General features: G+C 30.4%; 3 protein-coding genes across 3 annotated transcripts; 2 read left to right on the forward strand and 1 right to left on the reverse strand.

Annotated features, from left to right (window-relative positions):
- Nucleotides 1-202: 202 nt before the first annotated feature.
- On the reverse strand, nt 203-14,712 carry LOC111618526 (dipeptidyl peptidase 2-like). Its single transcript, XM_023360066.1, has 11 exons — nt 14,439-14,712; nt 13,912-14,051; nt 11,981-12,144; nt 11,776-11,911; nt 11,384-11,471; nt 5,318-5,484; nt 3,484-3,663; nt 3,253-3,409; nt 3,111-3,175; nt 2,959-3,029; nt 203-537 (listed from the first exon to the last, which is right to left on the reverse strand). The coding sequence occupies exons 1-11, from the start codon at nt 14,590-14,592 to the stop codon at nt 417-419; spliced, it is 1,443 nt and encodes a 480-aa protein (XP_023215834.1). The 5' UTR covers nt 14,593-14,712; the 3' UTR covers nt 203-416.
- Nucleotides 14,713-14,949: 237 nt separating this feature from the next.
- On the forward strand, nt 14,950-22,093 carry LOC111618509 (tRNA wybutosine-synthesizing protein 3 homolog). The gene is made up of 7 exons (XM_023360048.1): nt 14,950-15,149; nt 16,047-16,121; nt 16,212-16,310; nt 18,972-19,043; nt 21,320-21,388; nt 21,558-21,622; nt 21,697-22,093. Exons 1-7 carry the CDS (start codon nt 14,967-14,969, stop codon nt 21,872-21,874), a joined length of 741 nt encoding a protein of 246 aa, XP_023215816.1. The 5' UTR covers nt 14,950-14,966; the 3' UTR covers nt 21,875-22,093.
- A 191-nt stretch (nt 22,094-22,284) lies between these two features.
- LOC111618510 (tRNA wybutosine-synthesizing protein 3 homolog) lies at nt 22,285-23,245 on the forward strand. Its single transcript, XM_023360049.1, has 3 exons — nt 22,285-22,449; nt 22,619-22,683; nt 22,758-23,245. The coding sequence occupies exons 1-3, from the start codon at nt 22,432-22,434 to the stop codon at nt 22,933-22,935; spliced, it is 261 nt and encodes an 86-aa protein (XP_023215817.1). The 5' UTR covers nt 22,285-22,431; the 3' UTR covers nt 22,936-23,245.
- Nucleotides 23,246-27,840: the final 4,595 nt, after the last annotated feature.

Genomic DNA, 27,840 nt, shown 5'->3' on the forward strand with positions numbered 1-27,840 from the left:
TTTATGATGATTTTTTAAGATTTTTTATTATTTGTTCCATTAAAATGAATTTTTCTTAAGTAGAAAGAAAATAAAGTAGATTTTAAGTAAAGGAATTGGTGCAAAATATAAAATAGCAACTAAAATCATATATATTGTAAATTTTATTTGGAATCAACCCAGGTTTTCCTGTTTGCCAAGATATGAAATGAGATTAAAGTCATAATTTTCACAGTATTTATTACTGTAATAATAATCAGATATTTTAAATCAAATTAAACATATTAGTTAAATAGATTAAGACGACATTTCTGAGTTAGTTGGTGTTAATCTAATAATGAGACAATTCTGTTACTCAAATGACGTTTTACGCTTTTTTCCCCCCTCCGTTTATGAATTGTTCGGAATTTTATCGTACAGTGATATGGATATTAACATTAAGATTTTATTAGTTGTCTTTGATATTTTTCATTGGCCTTCGTTATCCACTTACTTATTGTTTCTGCTTCGAACTGTCTCGCCAGTATGACGGATTGTGGATCCGCTGGATTTTTTCCTCTGAAATGAAAAGATATAATGTACTAAAGTACAGTTTTAAAATTATATCAACAGTAAAATAATTTTATTTTAAACAGTTTCTAATATCTGGGAGATGTAATGCTTATCTTTCGGTGAGAAAAGTGACGATAGATACGTGTTTACGAAGTCACGTAACCATTGATTCTAACTATTTTTGAATAAAATATTCTAAGATATAACCTGGAGTATCTCCAGGATGCATTGAATTTAAATCATTTAGCAATTTATAATCCCTAATATAACAAGAAAAGATTTTATACTTATTGCCGACAATAAACTGTTAAATGGTTTGAAAATTCCATGACTGAATAAATTGAGCATTAAGAAATATCTAATTTTGATATATAAAAGTTAAACTTTTGAATATTTCATACGTAAAAATTTTTTTTACTTTGTAAGATACACTTCTGCCTCTGTTCAAACCAATTTTCAAAGCAGTCTTGTAAGCTACTTTTTACGAACTTGCGCTGTGGTTTCCACTTCTACTGCAATCTTTCAACTCCTCTTTCATTTTACGGAATAAATCAAGTATTTGGGACAAGATAAAGGGATAAAGGAGTTGAGGAGTTCATCTATTCATTAACTCAGAACAATCAAAGGAAGCTGAATGCAGAAATTTGATAACAAACTCCTTTTTAAACACATCACAATTTTCAAGACTACTTTGACAAGAGGTATGGACAGTGGCAGATATGTGTAGCTGCAACCATTGATTATTTTGGAAGTAGTAGATATTTGTATTATTAACATAATAAAAGTTATATTAATATTTCGATTTATTTTTGACTCTACTATTTATCTACATCATAATGCATTTTCGGGTAATGTATATTTGTTAAATTTAGATAAAGTATGAAAAAGTTTTAAAATAAAACCTAGTTAATTTTTTCTTTCAATAAAATAGATTCATCAATTATACACAAGAGATTTACAAGTTCAATTACATAAAAAGTATATATTCTCTCTCCATTTTCAGATTTAGAAAAAGTGAATTTTTCAAATTTCGTATTGGTATGAGAGTATTTTGCACCAGTTTATGCTGCAGAAGGAAATTTAGACAACAATTAATAGTTTGAAGTCTAAACACAAATTTTAAATCAACCTTANTGCTATAATCAGTTAATATTACTTATAATAACAGCTAAACTACAAGAAAATTAATCTTTTTTAATGAAACTAATGATTAAAATTTTAATTTAAATATTTCAAACTGTAAATAAAACTCTTATTATGGTTTCATATCATGTATAACATAATTCTAAATCTTCTCACAGCTGGTTATATAGTAAATAATACCAATAAACCTTTATAATTAAACCAGCAAATATATATATATATATATTTTTTAATATACTTTACGAGTGTTTTTGATCCTAATTGGGATTTGCTTCAGGTCAAAACATTCTATACAAAACTTTGGAATGCTTAAAGTTGTAATAACGTTATGTATAACGTATAAATGTCGAGTAAGTAAACTTTGAAAACAATTTTTTTATCATAGAAAATGATTGAGAATAAAATCTGAAGACCACATTCATCAATTTTACACAATAACGGAAAAAAATACACATCATTTCAGTAACTGAGTGAATGACATTAAGTACTTGTTTATAGAAACTAAAATAATTCCAAAAAATTGATATTGATGTAGAAAAGCTTCAAAAAATAGATGAAATTTATAAAATTATCCAAAAGGATTTCAGATCAATCTAAAACTGGAAATGCAATCATTAAGAATATGAGCTAATAAGAGAGAATTTTTTGATTTATAGTTGTATTTAATTATCTAAATTATTTATTTTCAAATTTCTTTCAGCTATTTTGAATTTTGGAGGTTGAGTCGTGTTAAATCTCAACATTTCCCAATTCAAGCTTAATATGCATAATTTAATAGTAAGATTTGAATAATGATTGGCACTGCATCTCACTAATTTAATACTTTAATTACATTTATAAGTAGAAAATTACTGTATATAGAGTTTATTCTTATAAACAGGTGTTGGTAGAGACGTAGAGACACAAATTAAACTAAACTTTATTTCTTGTAAACAAGTGCAGTATGAAAATTAGCAATGTATCAAAGAAAATTTTCAAATTCATGCAGCAAACTAGACTTTATTTTGCTGGTAGATGTGTGGACGTTGTATTGTAAGTCATTAGCTTTGAATTCAGCGTTTTTCTTTTGCTATGTTATTTTTCCTAAAAATCAGGTACCTTGACGGGAGGTGCGTCGGACTGCTGAGCATGTCAGATTAAAAAACGTCGGACTATCAAGGGAGAGTTGTACTTATAAGTAATTTTTACCTTAGATCCAAGTACTTATAAGTAATTTTTACCTTAGATCCAAGTACTTATAAGTAATTTTTACCTTAGATCCAAGTACTTAGAAGTAATTTTTACCTTAGATCCAAATGATGAGCACCTCCTTTAATCAGTATTGAAATTATTCTGTCCGATACATTATACTGTATCTGCACGAAAAAAAATTTTCATCTTACTAATATCACATGGAAATTAAACAAAAGAATATTTTAAAATAAGAAAAAACTTACTCCACCAGGAGCCCATGGATCCAAATTTCCATTACTAAAAATTATATTGCTTGTCTGGTTGATTTCTAAATAAATAATTGTTATTTTTATAATTTTAACTAAGAATATTTTTAAAAGCAATCAAGATATATTCAATTTATACCTTTTCCCCATATGTGCTCTTTTAACCAGTTTTCTCTAGGAATAATTTTATATTTTTTAAAACAATATTCATCTCTCATAGTAGAATTAAATGGAAGATATGGGAACATATATTCACGTTTTTCAGATTTCATATATAAATTTATTTCTGTACAACTCTAAAATGGAGAAAACTATTGAGTAATGAATAAATGTATTTAAAATCCATAATTTTATGATTCCAAATTCTTACTTGATAGTCCCAAGAGATGCTATCTGTTCCTAAACCACAACCAGTTGGATCTGCACAGTCAATAAATTCTTTCCAAATGTCAAAACACTTCTCTGTTCCCGAAGCATTATAAGCAAGAGCAATGGCAGCAGCAAGTCCTGCAGCAGGAATGCCAGAAGACACTAGTCTAGTACACATGACCTGTGGGTATTTAACAATGAAAATTTTTAGATAAATAACAGAAAATTTACCTGAAATGTGGAAAATTTTCTGCTATTTAGAATACACCAACCAATTTACATTTCATAATTTAAATACAAATTCACATTAAATAGAAACAATTTCTTGTTTATATTGATAACAATTCTATTGCTATAACAGATTGGAACATTGATGATTGAATAGCAAAATGTAGTGAAGGTATTAGTCTATTGTTCTGGTAAACTGGGTTTGAGTCTAAGTTACATCATAGATAGGTCAAACACAAAATATCAGGCCCCATCTCTCACCTCACCTTGGGCTTGACCAAATCCAGGATAGACATAGAGAAGATTCATTTAATGTATTGGACAAAATGTATTGGACAAAATGTATTAAAATTTTAATACAGTAGACTGCTCTATACTTTTGTTATCAGAAAAATAACATTAGAGATAAATTATACATATAAATATATGCAAACACTGAGACAATCAGTAAGTAATATTAAAATTATCATCACACTCGCAAACTATTGTTACATTTAGTAACATCACACATGATGAAAATATTGAAAAATCTAGTTTGATAAAGTTCTAATAAATACAGACAAAATTTAATATTGTGATTCACATGATACTAATTTGCAAATCCACAGATTTATGACATACATATAAAATTTCAAACACTACAGGACAGGGAGATGAGAGATCATGAACTAAAAGAGATTCAAATGTGCAAGATGAATTTTCTCTTGATCTGTGATCTATGATATTTGATTTTCACAAAACCAAAATCAAGCACTGGAAGCAGGGCTGTGGAGTTGGAGTCGGAGTTGTGGAGTTTTGGTGTTTTAGTCGGAGTCGGAGTCAGATGGTAAGGAAGAGTCGGAGTCGGTAGATTTTTATACGACTCTACAGCCCTGACTGGAAGGACCATTTACTCAACAATTCTGTAGAACTTCCATAGTGTCTACTTATCATTATGTATGTACTAAATTACCCAAGTCAAAAATTTTATCAATGATATTTTGCTAAAATTACTCAAATAAATCAGCAAAACTGATAAATTCTTTTATGTTTACTAGATTAAACACTAGCTGACTTAATCAATGCATCTTTAACAGTGAAAAAGTTTACAGTGCACTAATGTTTTCAATACTGGGAATGGGGCCTGACATTATCCAAATCAACCTACTTGTAAAGTTGAGCTTCACCCGATATTAGTCATGTTCATTTAATATCTAATGTTATTGTTTATAAAAATAATTTAAGTCCCCGAAGATGAGCAAAAAAGAGTATTAGTGTTTTAAATATTTAAAAATTCATTTTGATAAAAAAAAATTATTTTTAATATTTATCTCTTATGTATGAGTGAATTATGCATACAAATATTAAATTCTAACTTTACTCCATACTTTATTAAGAGTTAGGTTCAATCAGAAATGTTCTTTTTCAGAGCTCTACTTTTGATTTAATCATCTAAACTATTTAATTATAATAAAACAACAATTATCTATCTTTAGTAATCAATTATTTTAATAATTAAGTAAATTTTATATTAATTAGTAACAAAATGATAAAATTACAATTATTAATGTATGACTTCAAGTTTTATATAATTTTTTTATTCTTGTTTATGCATTTTTATAATTTACCTTCACTGGAAAAGCAGGAAAAGGGCTCATGAAACTTGTTTTGTAAGGATAGTTCATCATTGCTGCTGAAGCAAATGCATTGCGTGTCCATTTTAAAAAATGATTGTAGTCTGTGGAATCTTTTATTTCTTTGCACAGAGAAAAAGTAGATGATATGTATTTATAACCTGAGAAAAAAAAAACAATTTTAACATTTAAAATTTTTTCAACTATTTGTGTAAAATTATACAAACAAAACTTATTGTACAATTGTTAAAATCTTTCTTATTCTGTTTTATTGGAGCTAAATTTGAGAAAAACAGAATGGCTGGTATCAAGAGCGTATACGTTTAAAGAATATTTATAATTAGATTTAGAAAGATCAAAAGTATAAATTATATTTTAAAAAGTTTGCAAATGTTTATATCAGGGCTTCTTAAACTACGGATCGCGACCCCATTTGGGGTCGCTTAGCGAAATCTTGGAGTCGCGAGATTTTAATGCAAAGTTGATTTCTAAATAAATAATTGTTATTTTTATAATTTTAACTAAGAATATTTTTAAAAGCAATCAAGATATATTCAATTTATACCTTTTCCCCATATGTGCTCTTTTAACCAGTTTTCTCTAGGAATAATTTTATATTTTTTAAAACAATATTCATCTCTCATAGTAGAATTAAATGGAAGATATGGGAACATATATTCACGTTTTTCAGATTTCATATATAAATTTATTTCTGTACAACTCTAAAATGGAGAAAACTATTGAGTAATGAATAAATGTATTTAAAATCCATAATTTTATGATTCCAAATTCTTACTTGATAGTCCCAAGAGATGCTATCTGTTCCTAAACCACAACCAGTTGGATCTGCACAGTCAATAAATTCTTTCCAAATGTCANAAAGACCCGGAAATTCTGATGTCATCACGTGACCTCAGAATAAAAGGTTCAATAAATAGAGTTCTAATAAAGATAGAACGTAGAAACTTTTTATTCCAATGCTAAAAGACTCCTCTAAGTAATGAACAGTCAATATATAAATATGTATTCGATAATTTTTACTTTTCCGACTGTTATATATAACAGAGGGAAAGTGTAATGCTCAGTAAAAAAAATGATCCCTCCCAAATTTTTACATTTTTGGACTCAGGACATTTTGCAATTTTGAGATATGAAAAAGATTCGAGGTTTTTTTCTATATGTGTGGATGTTAAACTTGTGTATGGGGGCATAATTTTGTTCACTCTGTTTGAAGCCTAATAATTTCTGTGGTCAGAGTGGTTAGAATCAAAGTCAGATGGTTTAATTAACACAGGAGTTAGTTATTAAGCGTCAGAGTGTTGGAGCTAAATCATGTCCCCATACACATTCTAACATCTTAGGCGAGAACATCTTAACGGGTTTTACTATACTATTATAAAATGACAAAAAAGGTTACTTTGAGGGTAGAGACGAGTTTTACTTTTTATTTTTTAAATTTTGAACGCTAGTAACAAGTAAAATATTCATTAAGACATATGACACATGATCCCTTTTATGTCTTCACCCTGTCGACCTTTAATTAAGGACCAAAATTTAATAGTATTAATGCCCCTTTATACGCAAGCCACAGCACCACATTTCGTTTCGTAAACTTTACCCGTTTACGAAATGTTTAATATCTCAGAACAAAAAGTAAAGAAATTAAACAAATTAGACGCCAACACACACACACGCGTGCGAATTTTTCCTCTTTTATTGACTTTTTTGGGGGGTTCGGGAGGTCTACAAACGTGTAGATTTGCAAAAGAAACATGGAGGGTCAAATTTGACAAGATTTCAATACTTTTCTGTTGTATATACATAACAAGTTGGGAAGTAAAAAGAAGTCGGAGTCGGCGGATTTTTTGACAACTTTGACTTCACAGCCTTGTTATATATCTTTATTTTGTTTTTGGGTCGTGAAAAAAATCACAATCATAAATGGGGTCGTGAATAAAAAAAGTTTAAGAAGCCCTGGTTTATATGATAAACTTTTTATCATATAATTTGTTTCAAATATGATGTAACATTAGATTGTCTTTCATGAGAATAGCATTAGCTCGAAAGATTATGAATTAGAAAGTATTTGATTTATGTTTTGTAAAGTTTCTTTGATCATTTCTATTTCTGATAATGGGCCGAAAGGTTTAACAGTATTTGAGAATTAAGGAAGCTGTTTTATAGCAAAGTCTCCAATATAGCAGAAAACAGTGGAAAATACATAACAATTGAAATAATTTATAAACTAAATTTTATAATAAAACAATTAACACAAATTAATACAGAAAGATATTGTTTGTTTCCTAATATTGAATATACAATATTTGTTTCACTGTTTTTGTATTATAAAGATTGTGCAATGATGATTCACCATAATGTTTACAATAGGGTTTCTCATTTCCCGGTATTTTGCTTGTCCCGGGATCCCGGGATAAAAGTGAACTGTTTCCCGGGATCCCGGGAAATCCCAAGATAGAATTAATTATTTTTAAGGTATACAAAATATCTTGAAATCAAATGATATAATTATTTTCCATTTTTTAAAGTAATTTTAAAGTTTTGTAACCTCCAAAATCATATTAATAATGCTGTGTTAGGTCTATAGGCCTATAATAAAAATTACCTTTAAATAACGTAGAAATTTTCACAAATAGAAAAAAATTAATTAAAGTTTGCTGGAAACTGCATACAACAACAACAAAAAAAATGTTTTGAATTGAGTTAAAAATTAAAAAAATGAACTTCTAATTTAGAAGGTAATTTTCGTTTTTTAAATAAAATATAATACAAAATATTGCAAACTTTTATAAGATTTTAAAAAGCAAAGATGGTCAATACTCCGATAACTCACTCTAATTCTTATTTTAGTAATGAAAAGTCTTGCCACCGAGAATGCCCTTTCCGATTCAATTGATGTGATTGGAATAGTGTTTAATGCATTTAAGAGAAGACAGATATTATGTGTTTTTTCACCTGTAGCCTGGAAGCTTTCGAGTTCGTTTTCGAGATTGTAGTACTTCTTTCGCTCTCTAGTATTCTTGATTTGTCTACCTTGGCTGCTTTAATAGCGGCATCAAGCTTAGAGCTCGATAATTCGGCAATTCATTTGGCTTTAATAATCAGGTTTATGAAGAAAAACTTCATACTTGCAGACTTTGTACTCGTTTGTATCCTTGCCCAATTTGCACAATCTGGCGTCAGGCATTTATTGAAGCTACTGGGCATGGTTAAAACTCAAGACAGCGTAAGCACAATTATTCCAGATATTACAGGTTCCGACAAGTAAAGAATTTTTATAGTCATGCCACAAATAAGCTATATATTGATTATTGACCATTTGTGACATGCTATAACGAGCAAAAATTTAAAAAAACTAATAGGTAGGTTTAAAATTAATAAATACAAATGTATTCTGGCAGTGAATGAGTTAATTATGCTTTCTATTTGCAAAACTCCTCAACCTTAACACAAAATAAGAAAAAAAGTGAATTTTTAAGAAATTTGCGGGATTTCCCGGGATAAGAAAAATTTCCCGGGATATTTCCCGGGTTAAAAAAACAACCGGGATCCTGGGATCCCGGAATCCCGTTTCAGAAACCCTAGTTTACAACTTACAAGTTCAGAAAATGGTAAACTAAATCATTAGAATATAAATTCCGATGTTTATTGCTTTATATCCAATTGTAATACTTATAAATAATTGACAGTTAAATTACTTATTCATTTTTTATAATACAAATTTTGTTATATATATAATGTTACGTATGGAAATACACCCAAACATGATACATATAGAACATGCACTGACATATAAATAGTTGCATTCAGCAGATTCAATAATCCTAATTGAGCTATGATTACTATAACCACTATTTAATAATATTGGATCTACTAATTAATGAATTATAGTTAAAACAAGTAGTTGCTGATGCAATAGTGGCTTTTACTCATGTGTGAATTAAACAGATAGATGTAGACAACATATCTTTTAATATAAAAATTGATGAGAATTATGGCCTTATTGTACACTTTTGCCATAAGCTATCATACGTAGGATCCACATTTCAGTTATTGTCTATGAATAGATTATGCTTGTAGTTGATTTAAACAGCAGGCATAGGTCTAAAGGAGTTTTGGGCTGAAAAGATTAAGTCAATTTGGCTGAAATATTGCCTGAGTAAAAATACAAGATTAGTCTACATCTGATGATGAATTTCCTGTCACATAGCTAATGGAAAAATCATTAATGGGTATTTACAATCACAGATGAAAAGAAATATTTATAGTTGACATAAATGATGTATTTGCCAAGATGCCACCACAAATACCTGTAGTGACCAGTGTCAGTAACCTTTTTTATTTAATGTCTCTTTTGATGGATATGGCAATGTTGGCTAATATTAAAATATTTTATTAACAGGTGTAGCTTTTGCATTAAAGTAAAAAGTGGATATTAAGTATTCAAAATTTTTGTATTGTAAAGTGATTATCACTCTTTCGGTTCTCAAATCATTTTGTAATCATTTGAATACAAGATGGTAATTTTAAACTTTTAACAAAATGCGTGTGATGTTCGAATGTTCTTTGGCCTGAAATCTTTACTTCTGAATATGGAACACAGTTGTTCAATGGTGTATCATCAAATACTCTATATACCAATATATGAAACTCCCCTCAACATCAAAGACAGCCGATGTGAATACCTGCCCTGCCATCTAACAATATAGAGTAGTGTGGTGGTTTTTTTCCTTCTCAACATATTAATGTTATATTTAATATATTAATCTGTAATGCATCTAAACTATGCATGTAAAATAAACATGATACATGATTCTTGTTCATTCATCTATATAACACTTTTTTTGGTGTTTTAATTTTGTTTCCTGGCAACTTTGTTTTGTAACAGTTCATTTGCAGTTTTTACTTGCCATTAGTAAGTGCACATATATATTTTGTTGCAAATGTCATTACACATTAGTCACAAACTTCTACATGCTTCAAATCACACACATATTGTAGTAGCCATGCCCTGACATTTTGTTTACCCTGAAAATCTCCAAGATCACCAAAAGGTTCATGGGACTGCAAATTCTCTCTGCATTGTGCAAGGGACACTCTGCCAGCAGCCCAACCAGCAACATAGGACTCCTTGTTCTTTGATCATCCAAGAATAATTCTCAAAGATTTCAATGGATTCTTCTTTTCCTGCTGCTGGTGACTTTGAGTTCACTATCAGACATGACTTTATCCATTCCATCTGATCATTGCATGCCATAAAGTTATCAAGATCCCTCTCACAGTTGTCTGCATGTGATGGCTGCAACAAGTGATTCATCATGATGGTTTGCACGACAGTCCAAAATACACATGTATCAGGGTTGTAATTGTTACCATTTGTAGGGCAAACAACAGAAAACAAGTTCTCTATGCAGTCCTGAGTAAGTCATCTCATTAGGAGATATTTCAAATAATATTTTTTTCCTCTAATTCTCTCCACAATAAGTGTATGACACTCATGTTCTCCAGCCACCAATGGGTTTCTCTGCTTGCTGTTCAAAACTTACAAGTCCTTCAAAAAATTATGTCAATTCATTTACAGGGTGGTAAATGAATTCATTTACAGGGTGGTAAAACATCTCTGAAATTTAAATTGAAAAGAAGCACACAAAATGTTATATTCCTCGTAAACCACAAAAGAAAAGCACATGGCCCAGAGATTGTGCTAAATCAAGCTGAAAGATGGCTTTTCAGCACTAAGTGGGAGGACTTTCATGTACTGGTTTATACAGTATTTGGTGACATCCTATTCCATGATTGGATAATTTCAAAAGTTAATTTTTTCTGAGAAACTTAATTTTAACATTGACAAGATAGCTTCAAAAGTTTGGCAATAAACAGTATTGTGACAGTGTATAATCAAATTTGTTCTCTGTAACCTGAATTCATAGTAAATAATTGTAAACTGAAAAGTGTCGAAACATACAATTGTCAAAGTCATGATACTGAATTTAGTTTTAATAATCTATTATTTATACTATATTATACTAAAACAAAAAGAACCTTTAGATCCTTCAGCAAACCATTTCTCTATCTGTGAATATGCATTTATAACTGTGTCTTTGCACTTTGGCATTGTATTATCGAAAGTCTGGAAATAAATTCAATAATAACCATTAGAGAAAAATAATCGGATATCAATAAATTGCATTCACTTTAAATATAGTAAATTACAAGTAATTTAAAGGTTAAAGATTCTTCTTGAAATATCTTTTGGCCTTTAAATAATTAAGTACAATAAATTATATTTAATTATTAACATTCAAATAATTAAAAGGTTATAATTTTATTAAACTCTATGAATAACTTTGTTTCTTTCAAAAAATAACTATATTTTTGTTTTGAAAAATCTTAGGTCACATTTTAATGTAGAGTTAAAATTTTATATACAGTACCTTTGTTATGGATTCAAAAAATACTTCTGTTCCAAGATATCCAGCAGTTAATATAATTGGAGCACTTGCTGCAAGAGCACCGTCGACAACATTTGGATATTTAAATCTGATGTATGCACTTAGCATTCCACCATAACTAACAGAAATATTTATTTAAGAGATTTTATCTGTTTTTATAATTTATATATATATAAATGTTTATTACCTTCCTCCAAAAGCAATTACCGGACACGATTCTGCTTTATAATCTTTCTTAATAGCATGAATCAAAGTTACATAATCAATCAGAGCTTGTTCTATGGATAAAAGACTGATATTTGGTTGATTGAAGCTATTTTTTCCAAATGGAAGCGATTCTCCATAATATCTCTAACAAAAATAATAATAATAATATAATTTATTGACAATAAAATAAAATTACATAAATCAGCAGTTTAATATATATTTTTATTTATGAATTAATTATTAATTCATAAATAAAAATAAACTGAATAATAATAATAACTGTAATAAACTGAAAATAAATTATTATTTTCAGTTTATTACAATTAAACATGTATACAAAACAGTTAATTTCAGTTTAAAATGTTAAAGTATATCGATATGTTTATGTATTTGTTTGTATAAATATTTTTACAAACAAATACAAAAACAAAAAATATTATAAATATGTGGGGGACCCAAAAAAACAGATTTTTTTCTCTACAAACTTTATTTATTAATGTTACAAAATTCCTTCAGTCACCTTCAAAGTACTCTCCATTAGATGCAATTCACTTGTCAAGTCTTTTCCCCACTGTTTGAAGCATCTCTGGAATTCTTCAATCTTGATATTGTCCAGTGCCCATAGGGAAGCTGTTTTTACCACCTCCACATCATCAAAACGCTTCCCTTTTAGATTTTTCTTCATTCTTGGAAACAGAAAAAAGTCATACAGGGCTAAGTCTGATGAATACGAAAGGTGGGGAACGACAGGTCATCCGCGAGAGACCAAACAGTGGATCACACGTAAGGCCATGTGCGCGGGGGCGTTGTCATGATGAAGGAACCAGTCACCTGATCGCCAAAGTTCTGGGCGTTTCCTTCACACATCCTATCTCAGACATCTTAAAACTTTTTTGGAGGATTTTTTCAATGTTTTCATCTTTTCAAGATGTTAAAGGACGCCCAGAACTTCGCAGGTGGAACAAAATAACAGTAAGAAAAACACAACACTACACTCAAATGTAAACCTACAAACTGACGCTGTCTGCACAGCTGTTTCGTGAAGGTCTCTACTAACCCCATCTAATGGGAGAACTCTACTATGTCTACAAATGGCAGCGCGCTCTCAGTTTGGTTTTTTTTTTTTTGGTCCCCCTCGTATTTTAAATTTTGCAATACCAAATGATCTGCCAGATTTTTACTGGACTATATTATTGCTAATTAATATATCCTGATAGAAAGCCAGCAAATTGTTTGCTATTTATCTACTATAATTATAGTAATTGTCTGCACTATATATTATGAACACTTGTAGCATTGTTTTTGTTTAAAATTAATTAATAAATAATTGCATCAACAGAGTTTAAATTTATTGTTAAAATACTTTAATCAATACAGTTTTGCTTTCACTATTGTTTAATAATTTAACGAATCACATATATCATATTAAAAAATATTATCTCATGCAATGTAAACAAAAATTCTGTTCTTTTCAATGAACTTTATTTTATAAATCAGAATATGCTCTTTACAAAAATATTAATAAAAATAATTAAATTTTTAATTAATTTCTAATTCTGCTTTATATCAAAATAATTTACATCAGTTACTATTTTAAATATATTCATTATCAAGAAACTTATGCACCAGTTTGAGAAATTAAACATTTATATAAGTCAGCTTTCTCCCTATATTGGTTGTAGCAGAGCAAATTTCATTATTGTACAACCCATGCATTTGTAAGAGGTGTCTCCCTGCATTACAATTGCACTCAGCTCTGTAAAATATGAAGCATGCAGTGGTTGCTAGATATAAGTTGACTATTCATTAAAATAAATTAATTACTGATACTATTTATATGTCACATTTCTTATATTTGAATATAACTTTTCTTTAGAAAAAAATTATTTTATTTTGTAAATAAACACTCACGTGTTCTGCAAATATAACAAGAGCCTTAAATTTGGGTGCAATATCGAAAATAAAGCCAGAATTTTCCCAAAATGCTTCGATGTTTCCTTCATTTCCGGTGTAGAAGAATATCGGTCCTTTATGCGGAAGCCACCAACTGTCTAAAAAAATCAAAAATACTGGTAGTTAATGGATGTTGCAAGGTACAATTACACCTCCAAACGAGACGGTCAGAACTTTACCAGAGCCGTAGACCATACCCGTAGGAGCAAGACAATCAAAGGAACAATACCTCTGCACATAACCATTCGTGAGATACGGCCTACTTCCAGGTTGCACGCGAAGCACGGAGAATAGGCAGTAGTAGTACCGGTACACATTAAAAATGATTTTTCGAGGAGAATATCTTGCAAAGGGTTGTACGTACAGGTACAGTTCCTTTGACTTTTTTACTCGTACAGGAGTTTTACAATTCTGGAGTTGAGAAACACCTCATTCAGAGTTCATATCTTACCTATTGCAAAGGATTATTTTACTAACGAACTTACCATTAACCAAATATCTTTGTTTAAAAGTTTCATTTCCGTAACTAAAAAAATTGAAGTGATCTATGTATTGATTAAAGTATTTAACTTGGTAATTAATGCCTGAAACATTTTTAAAACATATTAAAAATGAACTAAATAGGAGTAAAAACAACATGATGCTTTCTCTTCCATACACTTTAAACTTTAATCATGTGATATATCTCGACGACAAACGAGTTCAAACATTGTTGTGTCGATTTCATGCCATGTGACTTTTATCTGTCACGAGTCAGCTGAATGAAAGAAATTTTTGTTATTTACTGTAAATATCAGGGAAAAAACGAAACTTTTGCAGGGAAATTTCTTTAAATATGTGACTTTTAATATTTTAATTATTTAATTATAATAAAATTTAAATATAAAACCTGTTTCTATTTTTAATATTTATATTTTATTATTTTATATCATAAATATATAATAAATTTAAGAGATAAAAATAAACTTTAGGGATTTTTACCTAGATAGGGATTTAATGGAGTATGTTGTCACATGGACGATGACATGTGCTCTCCTTTAGGCAAAGAGAAACAGAAGTTTTTATCAAGTGATAAAAGTAGGAAAGGATCCGTAGATAAGAATATTGTCGACTTAATAGATTATATCAACGATCGGGCCGAATATTGTACCACAAGTTCTTGTTCTGGTCGCATTGTCGTTTATCAGCAACCAGAAGTACGTATTTATTCCTATTTTCTGTCAATAAATTTAATTTGAGTCACCAAATTCCTGATAATATGGCATTAAATAATGTACAATGTACCTTTCAGGTCAAGGGACTTTATGTTTTTATCCACCGCTTGTACAACCAAACAGCACTATAGAATTATTTATGTGAAATGTTTCATTATTTTTAAGTGTTACCAATAGTCATTTTTTATTTTTATATTCATTTGTAACTTATTGCAGTTAATGAAGCTTTCATACCTTAATTTTTGCAAAATTTAAAGCAGCAATTTCCAAAGATATGTTGTCTTTGGACCACTTAAACTAAGATATATCGCAGACCATTCTATCCCCCTGTCCATTTCTTACCTTAAGTACATTCCAAAATATTCTGTCTAACCAGTAACACAATGAAAGAGATTAGGTGTACATAAAAATAATCTCTTTCATGGCTAAACAACATAGATTTTCATTTTAGAAAAATGTCTAGATCAGTCCACCAACTACCAGTGGTATATGGTGGCATACTTTGAGAACGACTGGGTTGAATGATTAAAAATCTGGCTTGATAATGTACTTGAATATGAATGTTAACACAATCCCAGTTACGGTATAACCTAATTAATCTTCGAGTAAGAGATTACCTTTAAAATCGACAGTTATTGTGACTGAAGTGATTTTAATCTGTAAAATAATAAATGAAAAGCAATGATTTAGTAAAAAATCCTGCTGTCAATATAAAATGAATTTGTTAAATTTTTTTATTTTGCTTATTTATTACTTAAAATCTAGTAGAAGAAAAAAGTATTTGGATTCTTTTATATTTGTACAAGTCTGTCATATTTAAAGTTAAGATTCTTGAGTTAAAATGAAAAGATTACTGATAATTATATTCTGCATCTGTAGAATTCTGATGGGCAAGTCAAGAAAGGATGTCATTGGTTATTTGTATCACACGATCAAGTTAACGTAAATGATGTGGTAAGTACTTTTTTAAACTTAATAAAATAGTAAGGTGAGAATTAAATTAATATTTGTATTATTGAGATTTTATATTTTCATTATTTTCAGCTGGAATCTCTTAAAGATCACAAAGATTCTTCGGTGTTTAAATTTGAGCCATTTATTTTGCATGTTAGATGTATTTCACTCGAAGCTGCAAAGAAATTGGTAAGAAACAAATCTTTTTTCTTTTTAATTTTATTTAAATATGGCTAGATGACTACAATAAAATCTTAGCCTTCAGGAGAAAACAAATGGTTATACTGCATTGATTTTTGAGTCTCCCTGAATCAGATTAAGCTGATTTTTTAAACTAGAAATTGATTCCCTATTATTTATTGTAAATAAGCTGTATTAAATAGATGCCTGCTTTAAAATTGATTCATCAAAGGATAAAATCTTTGATAGATTCTCAACAATAAAGTTCACTGTATAGTATATATCAGGGGTGTCCAACCCGCGGCCCGCGGGCCGCATGCGGCCCAATAAATGTGTAACACAAATGTTTTAATTTTTTATTATTTATTTATTTCAACGGCATGAACTCAAAAAAAGTTTCACAAAGCCGTAAACCTTTATTCATATTTTATTTTTGAGTGGAAAGAAAATATTTTCAAATACGGAGATGTGTGAATGCAGAAGGATTACTAAATAAAGCTGGAGTTGTGACTCAAAGGATTATAGACCCAAATTTGGAGAAAGGAGGGAAAGATGAGAAAGGACAAAAGATGTAGTAGTGAGAAAGGTTAAATAGATATTCTGTTCAGCAAATATGGACTCGTAATTTTTCAACCTTTTATAATTCTTTATTTTTTGTCCTTTGCCTCTTTATCCCGCACTTGGATCTATAATCATTTGATTCGCAACTCCAGCTTTATTTAGTATTTCTTCCAACCTTGCAAGATTTGGCTACATTGGGCCAAATGTGGCTACTTTTTTTGGTTTGACGTAAAAAATATCATTTGGCGCTTTGACTGCTTTTTCGGCTACATATTACAGTATTTATAATTATATTAATTGAATAAAAACGCACTTTAAAATGGCGTTTCATCGCTTTTTATTAATTAGAGACCCAAATAAAACAAATATTTGTGTTTTTGAAATAAATTTTCATTTGTCTCTTTTATAATAAATGAATTTATCTATTTCTAAGTAAAAATTGAAAGTGTCTGTAGAAGTAATTTTTTAAAATATCCTTTTTCTTGATAACGTTTTAATACTTATTATTATAATCTAGACATGTTAATTTTTAAATATACTTGTATATTGCCACAAGTATATATAATATATACTTGTGGCCCAAAACTCCTTGACTTCTTCCAATGCGGCCCAGAGAAACAAAAAGGTTGGACACCCCTGGTATATATCATTAGAATGACTTATGATTGTTATCAACTAGATGACATACATGAACACGGTTGAAAGATAAACCAATCAATAATGTAAATGGAAGCATTTTCTGTTTCTGCATTTATCATTTTAATTAAATATTTTGGTAAAAAAGAAGTAATAACTTGATTTTTATTGAAATTTTTAAAAATTTTGTTTTACTTTTTTAAACTTTTATCCTGTTTCAATATTTACTTACTTTTTGTTCTATGTTAAAGTAATATTACAAGTTACAAAGAGAAATATTTGGTTGCTGTGTAAATTTATGCACATACCACATCATTTTCATTCCACTCCTTTCTTCTAGATGGAATTGTTGGCTTTGTGCATCAATATATGTTATTTCATAACATCATGTTCCAGTTATAATATATACATACATGTTGTAGTCAGGAGTATGAGTGCTATCTGTGTTTCTTTGTTACCTTTGCTGGTACCTCCATCCTTGGGACCACCCCAATTTTTCTTTGTTCCACATTGTTACAGGCAATGAGAGTGGTGCACATTTATCAGTGAAGAAACAGAAAGAGTGACTGAACTCACGACGGTAGACTACACTCCTCCAAAGCCTGAACTTCATCCACCCAAGATAATGTTATGTATGATGGTATATGGAGGGCATTATACATAATAAATTGCTTTCAAGAAATGAACTTCAGCAGCACAAATTTACATATAAACCAAATAGTTTATCAACCAAATAGTATGTTTCAGCTTCCAAGATCTTGGAACAAATTACTAAAAAGAAAACAATATGTTATTGGATTCACATTATGTGATACAATAGCATTTTTGGAACTAATATAAAGCTAGAACATGAAACTAAAAGAAAGCAAGCACTACAGAAAATTTATTTTATAAAATTTATACTTCTATGCATTTGTAGCTAGAACTATTTTAAGATGATCAATACAAAACCTTCCTCACTTATTTCTAGCCGTTTATACACGTGTACGAACATTTTCGGCCTTCTTCAGGTACACTGTGGTCTGTTAGAGCGTCGGTTACCTATGTACCTATGTAAACCTATGTAAACATTGACACCATTTAAACTTCTACCAATCGACGCTCTAACAGACCACAGTGTACCTGAAGAAGGCCTATTAAGAAGGCTGAAAATGTTCGTACTCGCGTATAAACGGCTAGAAATAAGTGAGGAAGGTTTTGTATTGATCATCATAAAATTTGTAGTTTAAATACTTACATATATATCAACCTGATATACTAGTATTATGAAATGATTGCTGGATTGTTTATTGGAGTTGTCTGATGATCTGTTTGATAAAAAACTTGGCAGACTATTTAGTTTAAATGTTGTTCAAAACAAATTTCAAAAACTATTTATATACATCTTGTCTTATAGAGACAAATTATTAAAATATTTTTAAAATTTTGTAAATTAACAGTTATATGCTTTCATAAATTTTTTTTTTTTTTTAGCTTACAGTTAGCATTGCATCTGGATTTAGAAATTCTGGAATTACATTAGGAAACAGTGGGAAAATCATGTTGGTAAGCTGATTTAAAATGTTAAATTTTAATTTTAATTACGTATAAAAGCAAAACAATTAACAGATTAAGTGGGCTACATTAACAATTTAATGTAGTCTGATTTAATCTGGTAATCATTCGGGTTTAGTATTTTTATAGTTTGGATTATTAAATATGTTAAAATCTTTATTGCATTTCAAAATGTCCAATTTGAATTCTCTGACAAAACATTGGAAATTTAGAATTGAACAATTAGAATATACATTAATAGAAAAGTTGCTTGTTGTAATGAAGATTTTAAGATGATGATGAAGATAATATCATTTGAATAGCAAAAATTAGTATTTATCTAAACCTGTGTTCAGTGCTGGCCCGAGGCAAGTTTTAGGATGGAGCGAGATCCTATTATGGCGCCCCTTTGGTTGCCCCTAATTTATACCCTTTAATTTTCTTTACCACTGAGGCACCCCCTAGGAATTAGCGCCTGGAGCGGCTGCTCCGTTCACCCTATGGTAGGGCCGGCTCTGCCTGTGTTTCTCAACTGGTGGTCGTTAGACCCCTAGGGTTCTGCGGAATTCTGCGAGAGTTTGCAGTCCACCATAGTGTGTGGGTTTTAGGGGTCCATGACACTAGAAATGTAGAGAACCACTGATCTTCAATAATCTTCTGAATAAACCACTGATCTTCACTGATATTCAATAAAAATTTCTATTAAAAAATGATTAAAAGACAGTAAAGTTGAAAAAAAATGTGAAATAATATAAATTTTAACATTAAGGAAATAATCAAAATAAATAAATAAATTAAATAAGAATTATAAAAGTTTTTAATTAAGTAAACATTTTATACAACTGATCTGAACTTAATATATATAATTGGGAATATGCATTCATAGTACATCCATAAAATTATAATTATATATAAATATTTATATATACCTTTTGAAGCCCAACCCTGACATTTCTTTGCATTGCTCTCATATCTTAGTTGTAATTTATATGAAGCCTCAAAAATTTTAAATATTTTAGGCTGTACGAAATGTCAAGGTTTGACCCTCAACAGTATTAAAAGTTATTTAATTAATCAATCAATCAATATATATTATAAAGGTAAGTGTACAATGTGTGTGTTGCTTAAACTCAAAAACAAGTCCCGGTACGATCAAGGGAGTTATATGGTGTTGTAGCCCTCTATCCCCCATCCATGAAGAAGGTTCCCGTTTTTACCTGAAGGGTGTGCTGTTGAAGATATAAGGGCTGGAAGTTTCGCCCTCTAGAAATTTCTAGAACATTCCAGAACACACTCGAATGTTGTGGAATGTTCTGGAACATTGTGGACCATTCGAAGCCTTTTTTGTATGGGTGGGACTACCCATTGGTGGGGGTATATAAAGCAAGATCCGTCGTGGGATCAAACGTCAGTTTCTTATCAGTGACGAAGGGAAGAACCAAAAAAGAAGTGAAAATTCCAAAGTAGTGCAGTGAGTGAATAAAAACAAACAGTGAAGTGTGAGTAGTCAAAGTGATACAGTGACTGAATATAAATTGAAAATAAAGTGTGAAAACTGTAAAGTGTACTTAGTGTATTTGTTAATAAAAAGTTGATTTGATTTATATTTTATACAATGCTCAAACTTAAAAGAGGAGGAGCTCTTGCCAGTTGTGAATTTTCTTTTGAATATTACCAGGAATTTTCTTTTGGATATTAAAGTTCATATTGTCGATAATATTATTTTTAGTTGTCAAAATTGCCCTTTGAAATAGCCACTCCTGATTGGTATAGTTGTGAACAGTGTTTGGATAAATTTGGTCGATGAGTTTGTTTTCAGTAGTGGCTATGCTGCAAAAATCACTATTGAGTTGAATGAGGTCGGTTGTCTGGTCAGTGGGATATGTGCCTTCGCCTATTTGTAAAAGTTTTTGAGCAAAATGTTCTTTATAAACAAGTGTTGTAAATATGTTTTCAATAAAATTTTTTTACCTCTTATATTTTAAAGTTTATCCTTTTATTCCAACTACCACACAATCTCATATCAACTCCCTGAGCGAAGCCGGGTAGCCCAGCTACTTTTCTCGTGTCGAAAGCGTCGTGTTGCCTTCGAGAAAATGTAACGGGAGACTTTCTCAGGTAGCTACGAACAACAATCGTTACGTAACTCAAACAATATTAATATTAAAGTCTACTTCAAATATAGGAATTTCTGCTACCTCACATTATTAACTATCATGATTAAATTTATGTTATAAATTTTCTAATACCTAAGTACTTTTATTTAAACAGAAATTTTTAACTTTCAGGCTGTCAGAAGTACTCATGGTTTAGAAGTTCCCCTATCCTGCAATGGAAACATGTTAGTTTCTGATCAGGTAAGTTTCAAAATCTCTTTTTTTTAGAATGAATGTAAGTAAATACGTATTTTTATATTTAAGTTTTGCAGAATATATTTATATTTTAATGCTTTACACATTGACAGAAATGCAGTTTTTATATATTTATAGTCCTTAGAAATGCTTTAATTAATGTTTTTACTTTTAGTATTTATCATATATTGTGGAGAAAGGAAATGATAAGTTATTAGAAAATGAAAAAAAAATTGAAAGGTAGGAAAAATTATATTAAAATTGTTTTTTACTATAAAAAAATTTTGAATAAATTTACTGTAATTTTAATTTAGATTTTTTTCTGGTTTGAAAACTGCTGTAAATAATATCGAAGTGACAGAGGAAGCAAGTTCCAAGCAATTTAACAAAATAAAAATTATTCCTCATTCAGAAAAACGTTTGCCCGAAGCATTCGAGGAAGAATACAAACTGGACGGTTTGTCCGAACTTTTAACACAGCACAAAATATGACATGTAAATAATAAATAAAAATAAATTAACTGTAATAAGAGTAGAAATACGCCAGCGTTTTTCTTTCCTTATTTTAATAGAATTAATGCAAAGAATTTCGAGAATAAATCATATTTCAGAGATCTTTGAGATTCAAATATATATCATATATGCTGGACCTTAAGTTGACTTTTTAAGTCTAAAATTAACTCTCTAAACTAAGGATGACTTATATGACAAATATAAAGTATGAACCATTACTATAGAGTTATAAACAAATGGTATAATGCACTTAACCAATGTCNACTCGAAAGTGTCATGTTGCCTTCGAGAAAATGTAACGGGAGACTTTCTCAGGTAGCTACGAACAACAATCGTTACGTAACTCAAACAATATTAATATTAAAGTCTACTTCAAATATAGGAATTTCTGCTACCTCACATTATTAACTATCATGATTAAATTTATGTTATAAATTTTCTAATACCTAAGTACTTTTATTTAAACAGAAATTTTTAACTTTCAGGCTGTCAGAAGTACTCATGGTTTAGAAGTTCCCCTATCCTGCAATGGAAACATGTTAGTTTCTGATCAGGTAAGTTTCAAAATCTCTTTTTTTTAGAATGAATGTAAGTAAATACGTATTTTTATATTTAAGTTTTGCAGAATATATTTATATTTTAATGCTTTACACATTGACAGAAATGCAGTTTTTATATATTTATAGTCCTTAGAAATGCTTTAATTAATGTTTTTACTTTTAGTATTTATCATATATTGTGGAGAAAGGAAATGATAAGTTATTAGAAAATGAAAAAAAAATTGAAAGGTAGGAGAAATTATATTAAAATTGTTTTTTACTATAAAAAAATTTTGAATAAATTTACTGTAATTTTAATTTAGATTTTTTTCTGGTTTGAAAACTGCTGTAAATAATATCGAAGTGACAGAGGAAGCAAGTTCCAAGCAATTTAACAAAATAAAAATTATTCCTCATTCAGAAAAACGTTTGCCCGAAGCATTCGAGGAAGAATACAAACTGGACGGTTTGTCCGAACTTTTAACACAGCACAAAATATGACATGTAAATAATAAATAAAAATAAATTAACTGTAATAAGAGTAGAAATACGCCAGCGTTTTTCTTTCCTTATTTTAATAGAATTAATGCAAAGAATTTCGAGAATAAATCATATTTCAGAGATCTTTGAGATTCAAATATATATCATATATGCTGGACCTTAAGTTGACTTTTTAAGTCTAAAATTAACTCTCTAAACTAAGGATGACTTATATGACAAATATAAAGTATGAACCATTACTATAGAGTTATAAACAAATGGTATAATGCACTTAAACAATGTCTATGCATCATTTATCATAATTAAAGCTGCCATAAATATTTCCAACTAAACTTGTGTTATATTAGAGTGTTGGAAATTCAAAATATTAATTAGTATTGGAACTTTTATTTAGAATTGAGAGATCCATACATTTTTATTTATTAATTAATAAAATTAAAAATCAGTAATGTCTTGCCCTTGTACATCATACTTTTCCTGTTAGCAATCGTGTCGTGCCGGCCATCTAAAGTCCTTTCAGGAAAAAATTTTGAATTGAAATAATATTACTTCCGATTCGTAATGGAAGTTAGTTTATAGTTAGTCGGGGCCTCCTGCTCCTAAGCTTTCCCGTCTTTTATCTATCTAACTCCGTTCTCAATACTAAGGAAGGACAGACAGACAAAACGACAATAGGTCTACGATTTTTGCAAATTGCAGTCCAAGTAGCTTTACAGCATTGATTAGCACAGTTTTAAATTGTGATAGGATTCCTCTGGAGACTAAGCTTCCCTACGTATGAAACGATGTCTCCAATTGATATCCTTGACCTTAGAAACAACCCCACTAGGTCCTCTTATCTGGGTTCAAGCTTCATCCGAACAGATCCCTACTGGTATCTACTGGCTCCATTTTTTCTCACCGGATACTAGTGGGAAAAGGTGTTAACCTCCAGCATACATAGGCTCTTTCGGGCTTATAAACACGAGAACCACCTTTCGTTATGAGAAAAAGAACAGTTAATCTTTTATGTGACATTGGAATCAAAATTCAATTCTGGATCTCGCCTTCAGTGAAAAGTGAATTTCCCGAATTATCTGAAGAAGTATCGAAAGTATGCAGATTTTAACAACCAGTCTTTATTAGGATATTCACGTTTAGTAATTTTCTTCAAATTTAATTACGTTTCCAAAATATGCTTTTAGATTTATCGTGTTATAAATGGCACAGTAATGGCACTGCTATTCCTTACTTGTCAATCGACTTCGAATTCGAGTCGACTTAGAAAATTTCGTGGGTAAGTTGATCCGGATATGTTGGGCCTCCCTGCCATCACCATGGTGGGATTACATCGTGATGAGGACAGAAAACGGCCTCTTGGCGTCTTGAAAGCTAAAAAAAATATTAGTACTATTTACAAAGGGGAGTGATTTTATGTTTTCTAAAAAGACAACACAGAAATTTTAAAATGTTTATTTTAAATTTAACTCGATCAAAGTAACTAATTAGGCTATAATAATGTATTTACCAAATTTAATGTACCAAATTAACACGAAATTAATGTATTTAAGAATTATTTATAAATGAATTTTGTCTTCGGTTATGTGCGCTTCTACTCCGAAATGTCATCCGTGTCTACGAGTTCCACGAAATGAGTAAACTTTTCTTTTTCGCCACAAAAATTTCTTCTAGAAGTAAAATTCTCGACTTCGTCTATTGTAATTTCTGTATTTTTTCTTCTTACTGAACAATTCTGTTTATTATTCTTGGAGACAGAATATTTGTTTCGATGTCGTGAATCAATTTGTTCTTTCACCAAATCTTTTTCCTCGATTAGATTTTCGCTTATTTTGTCCAAAATTACGCGATTCTCCGTTGTAAATTTCTCGGATTCTTTGCCAGTCGGTCTACTTAAGACGATATAATTTGTGTTAAAATAATCTTNATTTCTAATTCTTTGCTTTGTAATGGTTTCGGAAATCGGGTCGGTCTGACGAGCCAGTCCAATCCTTCAATTTTTGACTTACTTTGAGGAATATACACACCACTGTATTTTTTAAACTGTGGTGAAGACATCACACTGTTTAAATCTTCGTCGTAAGCAACCCGTTTCTCAATTGAAGAACCGAGGATCAACGAGTTTGCTTCAATCATGGGTTTCTCTTTTAGACTTATCCTGGAGTTCTGCCCCACAGGAGCATACATTAAAATAAATAACGGTAAAATCGCCATTAATATATCGCTTCTACTCGTCGTTTATATCGACGATTCCGACTTGAAATCACTTTAAGAATTATTCACTTTCGTAAATATTGTTAGGAAATACTAACATTGTTCGCATTATTGAAATCGCAACAATACAATCATTTACGAAACTTTGTGTCTATATTACTATTTTTTATGATTCATTTACATTATGTTAATGACATTATGTAATATCATATCATACGTATTTTGGGGTAATAACATTTTGGTGTGCCGTGTTGAGTCACGATGTGCCGCAAATAGAAAAAGATTGCGGAACACTGGTCTAACGAACATTGGCTCCTTTTTTTTTAATGGAAAGACTATTGTAGCAATATGGAAACACTTTCATGCTTTCACAAGAAGAGCTTAGCTTAGAGATGCACTCGGAACAAACCCGATGACTTTCTTTCTACTAAGAAGACAAAATCTTAAAAAGGACTATCAATAGACTGCTGCAAAGAAAGTTATATATTGATACAATAAAACGAAAATAATTCACCCGTTTTCTTTTTAAATACAGTATAACATGTGTAAGGCCGTATGGGCGAGGAGGAGGTTAAGTCGCTCTGGGAAACCCGGAATCGAATCCGAGCGAATCACTTCCCGGGAATATTTCGTGGGCGGTATTTCGGAGAAAAGGCGTTCAGGCTAGAATCTACATATAAACGGGATTAAAGAAGAAGAAGAAGAAGAAGTGGACGGTACTACCCGAACGCAGCGGCCGGATGGCCGAGCGGTCAAGGTGGCAGCCCACTGTTCTGGGGGACCCGTGTTCGAGTCCAAACGGGTCGAAAAAATCCCCAGGAATTTTTTGGGGGGGTGGTCCGTTCAGATATATCGGGCCCCGTCCCTCACCACCCGTCAGCCCCATTGTGGGCCTGGCCGAACCCATAATGGGCTTGCAAAAAAGAGGCCCTCTTAGTGCCCACAGGGCGGAAAGAGTTAAAAAAACTACCCGAACGTACCCCATACCGTCTCATTACGGGCCTACGATGCATCTGGAAAGAAAGCACTCCATAGGGCGGAAAGTGTCAAAAAAACAAACAATAAAAAATTTATAATTAGAAATTTTATATTAATAAATCTAAAATAAATTTTAATGTTTATAATTAGTAAGAAAATTCATAGCATTCTCGGTATAATTATGTAAAATTTATTTAAAGAATTTTAACCTAGACAATCTGGCAACACTTCGCCGTATTCTTTCTTTTAGAAAATGGCGGCCGTCATGGTTAGACGATTTAGAACCTCTCCCAACATTTTCTGTTTACTCAGAAGGTAAGTTCTAACATTTGTTATCTTCTTACGTAATTTTTTTTATAGGATTCTCATTATTATTTTAAATGAATTAATAAAAAATATGGATTACGAAATCAACAGTTACGACATTTTTTTTTAACATGTAGCTATAAACAACAACTTTCCACGTGATCATTTGGTGCTAATTACCAGTTAAATATATGTATAAATTAATATTTTAAAATATTAGTTATGGTATAAATATTTATTTTAAATGAATTAGTGTATTACATTTAAGTGAAAATGAATAATTGTTATAATTAATATCTGTGTCTTTGCATTCTTTAAAAGATTTCTTTGCTGAACGTGTGGACCTTTAAAGATTTGTCTGCAATATAAATGTATATTATGTATGCTTATATTGCAGACATGGTTACACTTCCCATGCTTTATATGGTTACACCCCATGTTTATATGTATATAAGCATGGGGCAAATGGGACACACAGCTTAATTGGCAAACTTTTTTGATTTTGGACCCCCTATAATTTTTTAAAACCTCGCATCAACCACCACCAAAAAGTTTGTGTTACAAGCAAAACAAAGTACAGGTAACCCCCGTATAACACGGTACTTCTATAGCACAGATTCACTCTAACATGGTTCGAGGATTGGGAACATCCCCATATAACATGGGGCTTTTATAGCACGGGTTCACTCTAACACAGTTTGGGAATTGGGTAAAACCTTCGTACAACATGAAATGTAATAAAGGTGCATTCTTTTAAACCTCTGCGTAACTCCGTGCGAGCATTCTAATTGTTTTCATGGTTACTTTGAATGCTCTTTCAACAAATAATCCATTTAATGGTTAAATTTTACAATTGGGACCCTTCTTTTGCCTCTAAAAGCTCATTTTAGAATTATAGATTCCTCCGTTGTGATACTATCGATAGTGCGGGCACCGCCATCTTTCTTTCGCCGTAGTTCCTAAATGCCTACAAACAGCAGTGCACTCCCGTTGCAGAGCGACTGCTATTAACGAACGCACCCAAAAACTTACCAGTTGATGATGATCATGCTAAGATCATCATATGGGATGAATAATTCTCTGGTAAAATATTTACTTAAATAATAAATAAGTATTTTATCTATGAAAAAAATGAATAATAAATCCGATTTAAATAAGGATTTAATGGCATGTTTTTTAATTTTTGGAACCTAATCCCTCTTTTCACACTAGTTCTTTGTTTCGTATAACACGGATTCGCATAACACGGCAATTTTTTGGAATGTAACTCCCGTGTTATAGGGGGTTACCTGTACTTACTGCTTTAATACATTTCTTTTAATTTTGCATTTTTTTTCATTTATTGTATATTTGTTAATAATAATTTTTGTAACTGACAATCAGTGAGACCGGGACAGAAATAAAGAAATG

Source organism: Centruroides sculpturatus, unplaced genomic scaffold (assembly GCF_000671375.1).
Source record: "Centruroides sculpturatus isolate CEXI.00-Female unplaced genomic scaffold, Cexi_2.0 scaffold156, whole genome shotgun sequence".
In the NCBI taxonomy this organism is placed as follows: domain Eukaryota; kingdom Metazoa; phylum Arthropoda; class Arachnida; order Scorpiones; family Buthidae; genus Centruroides; species Centruroides sculpturatus.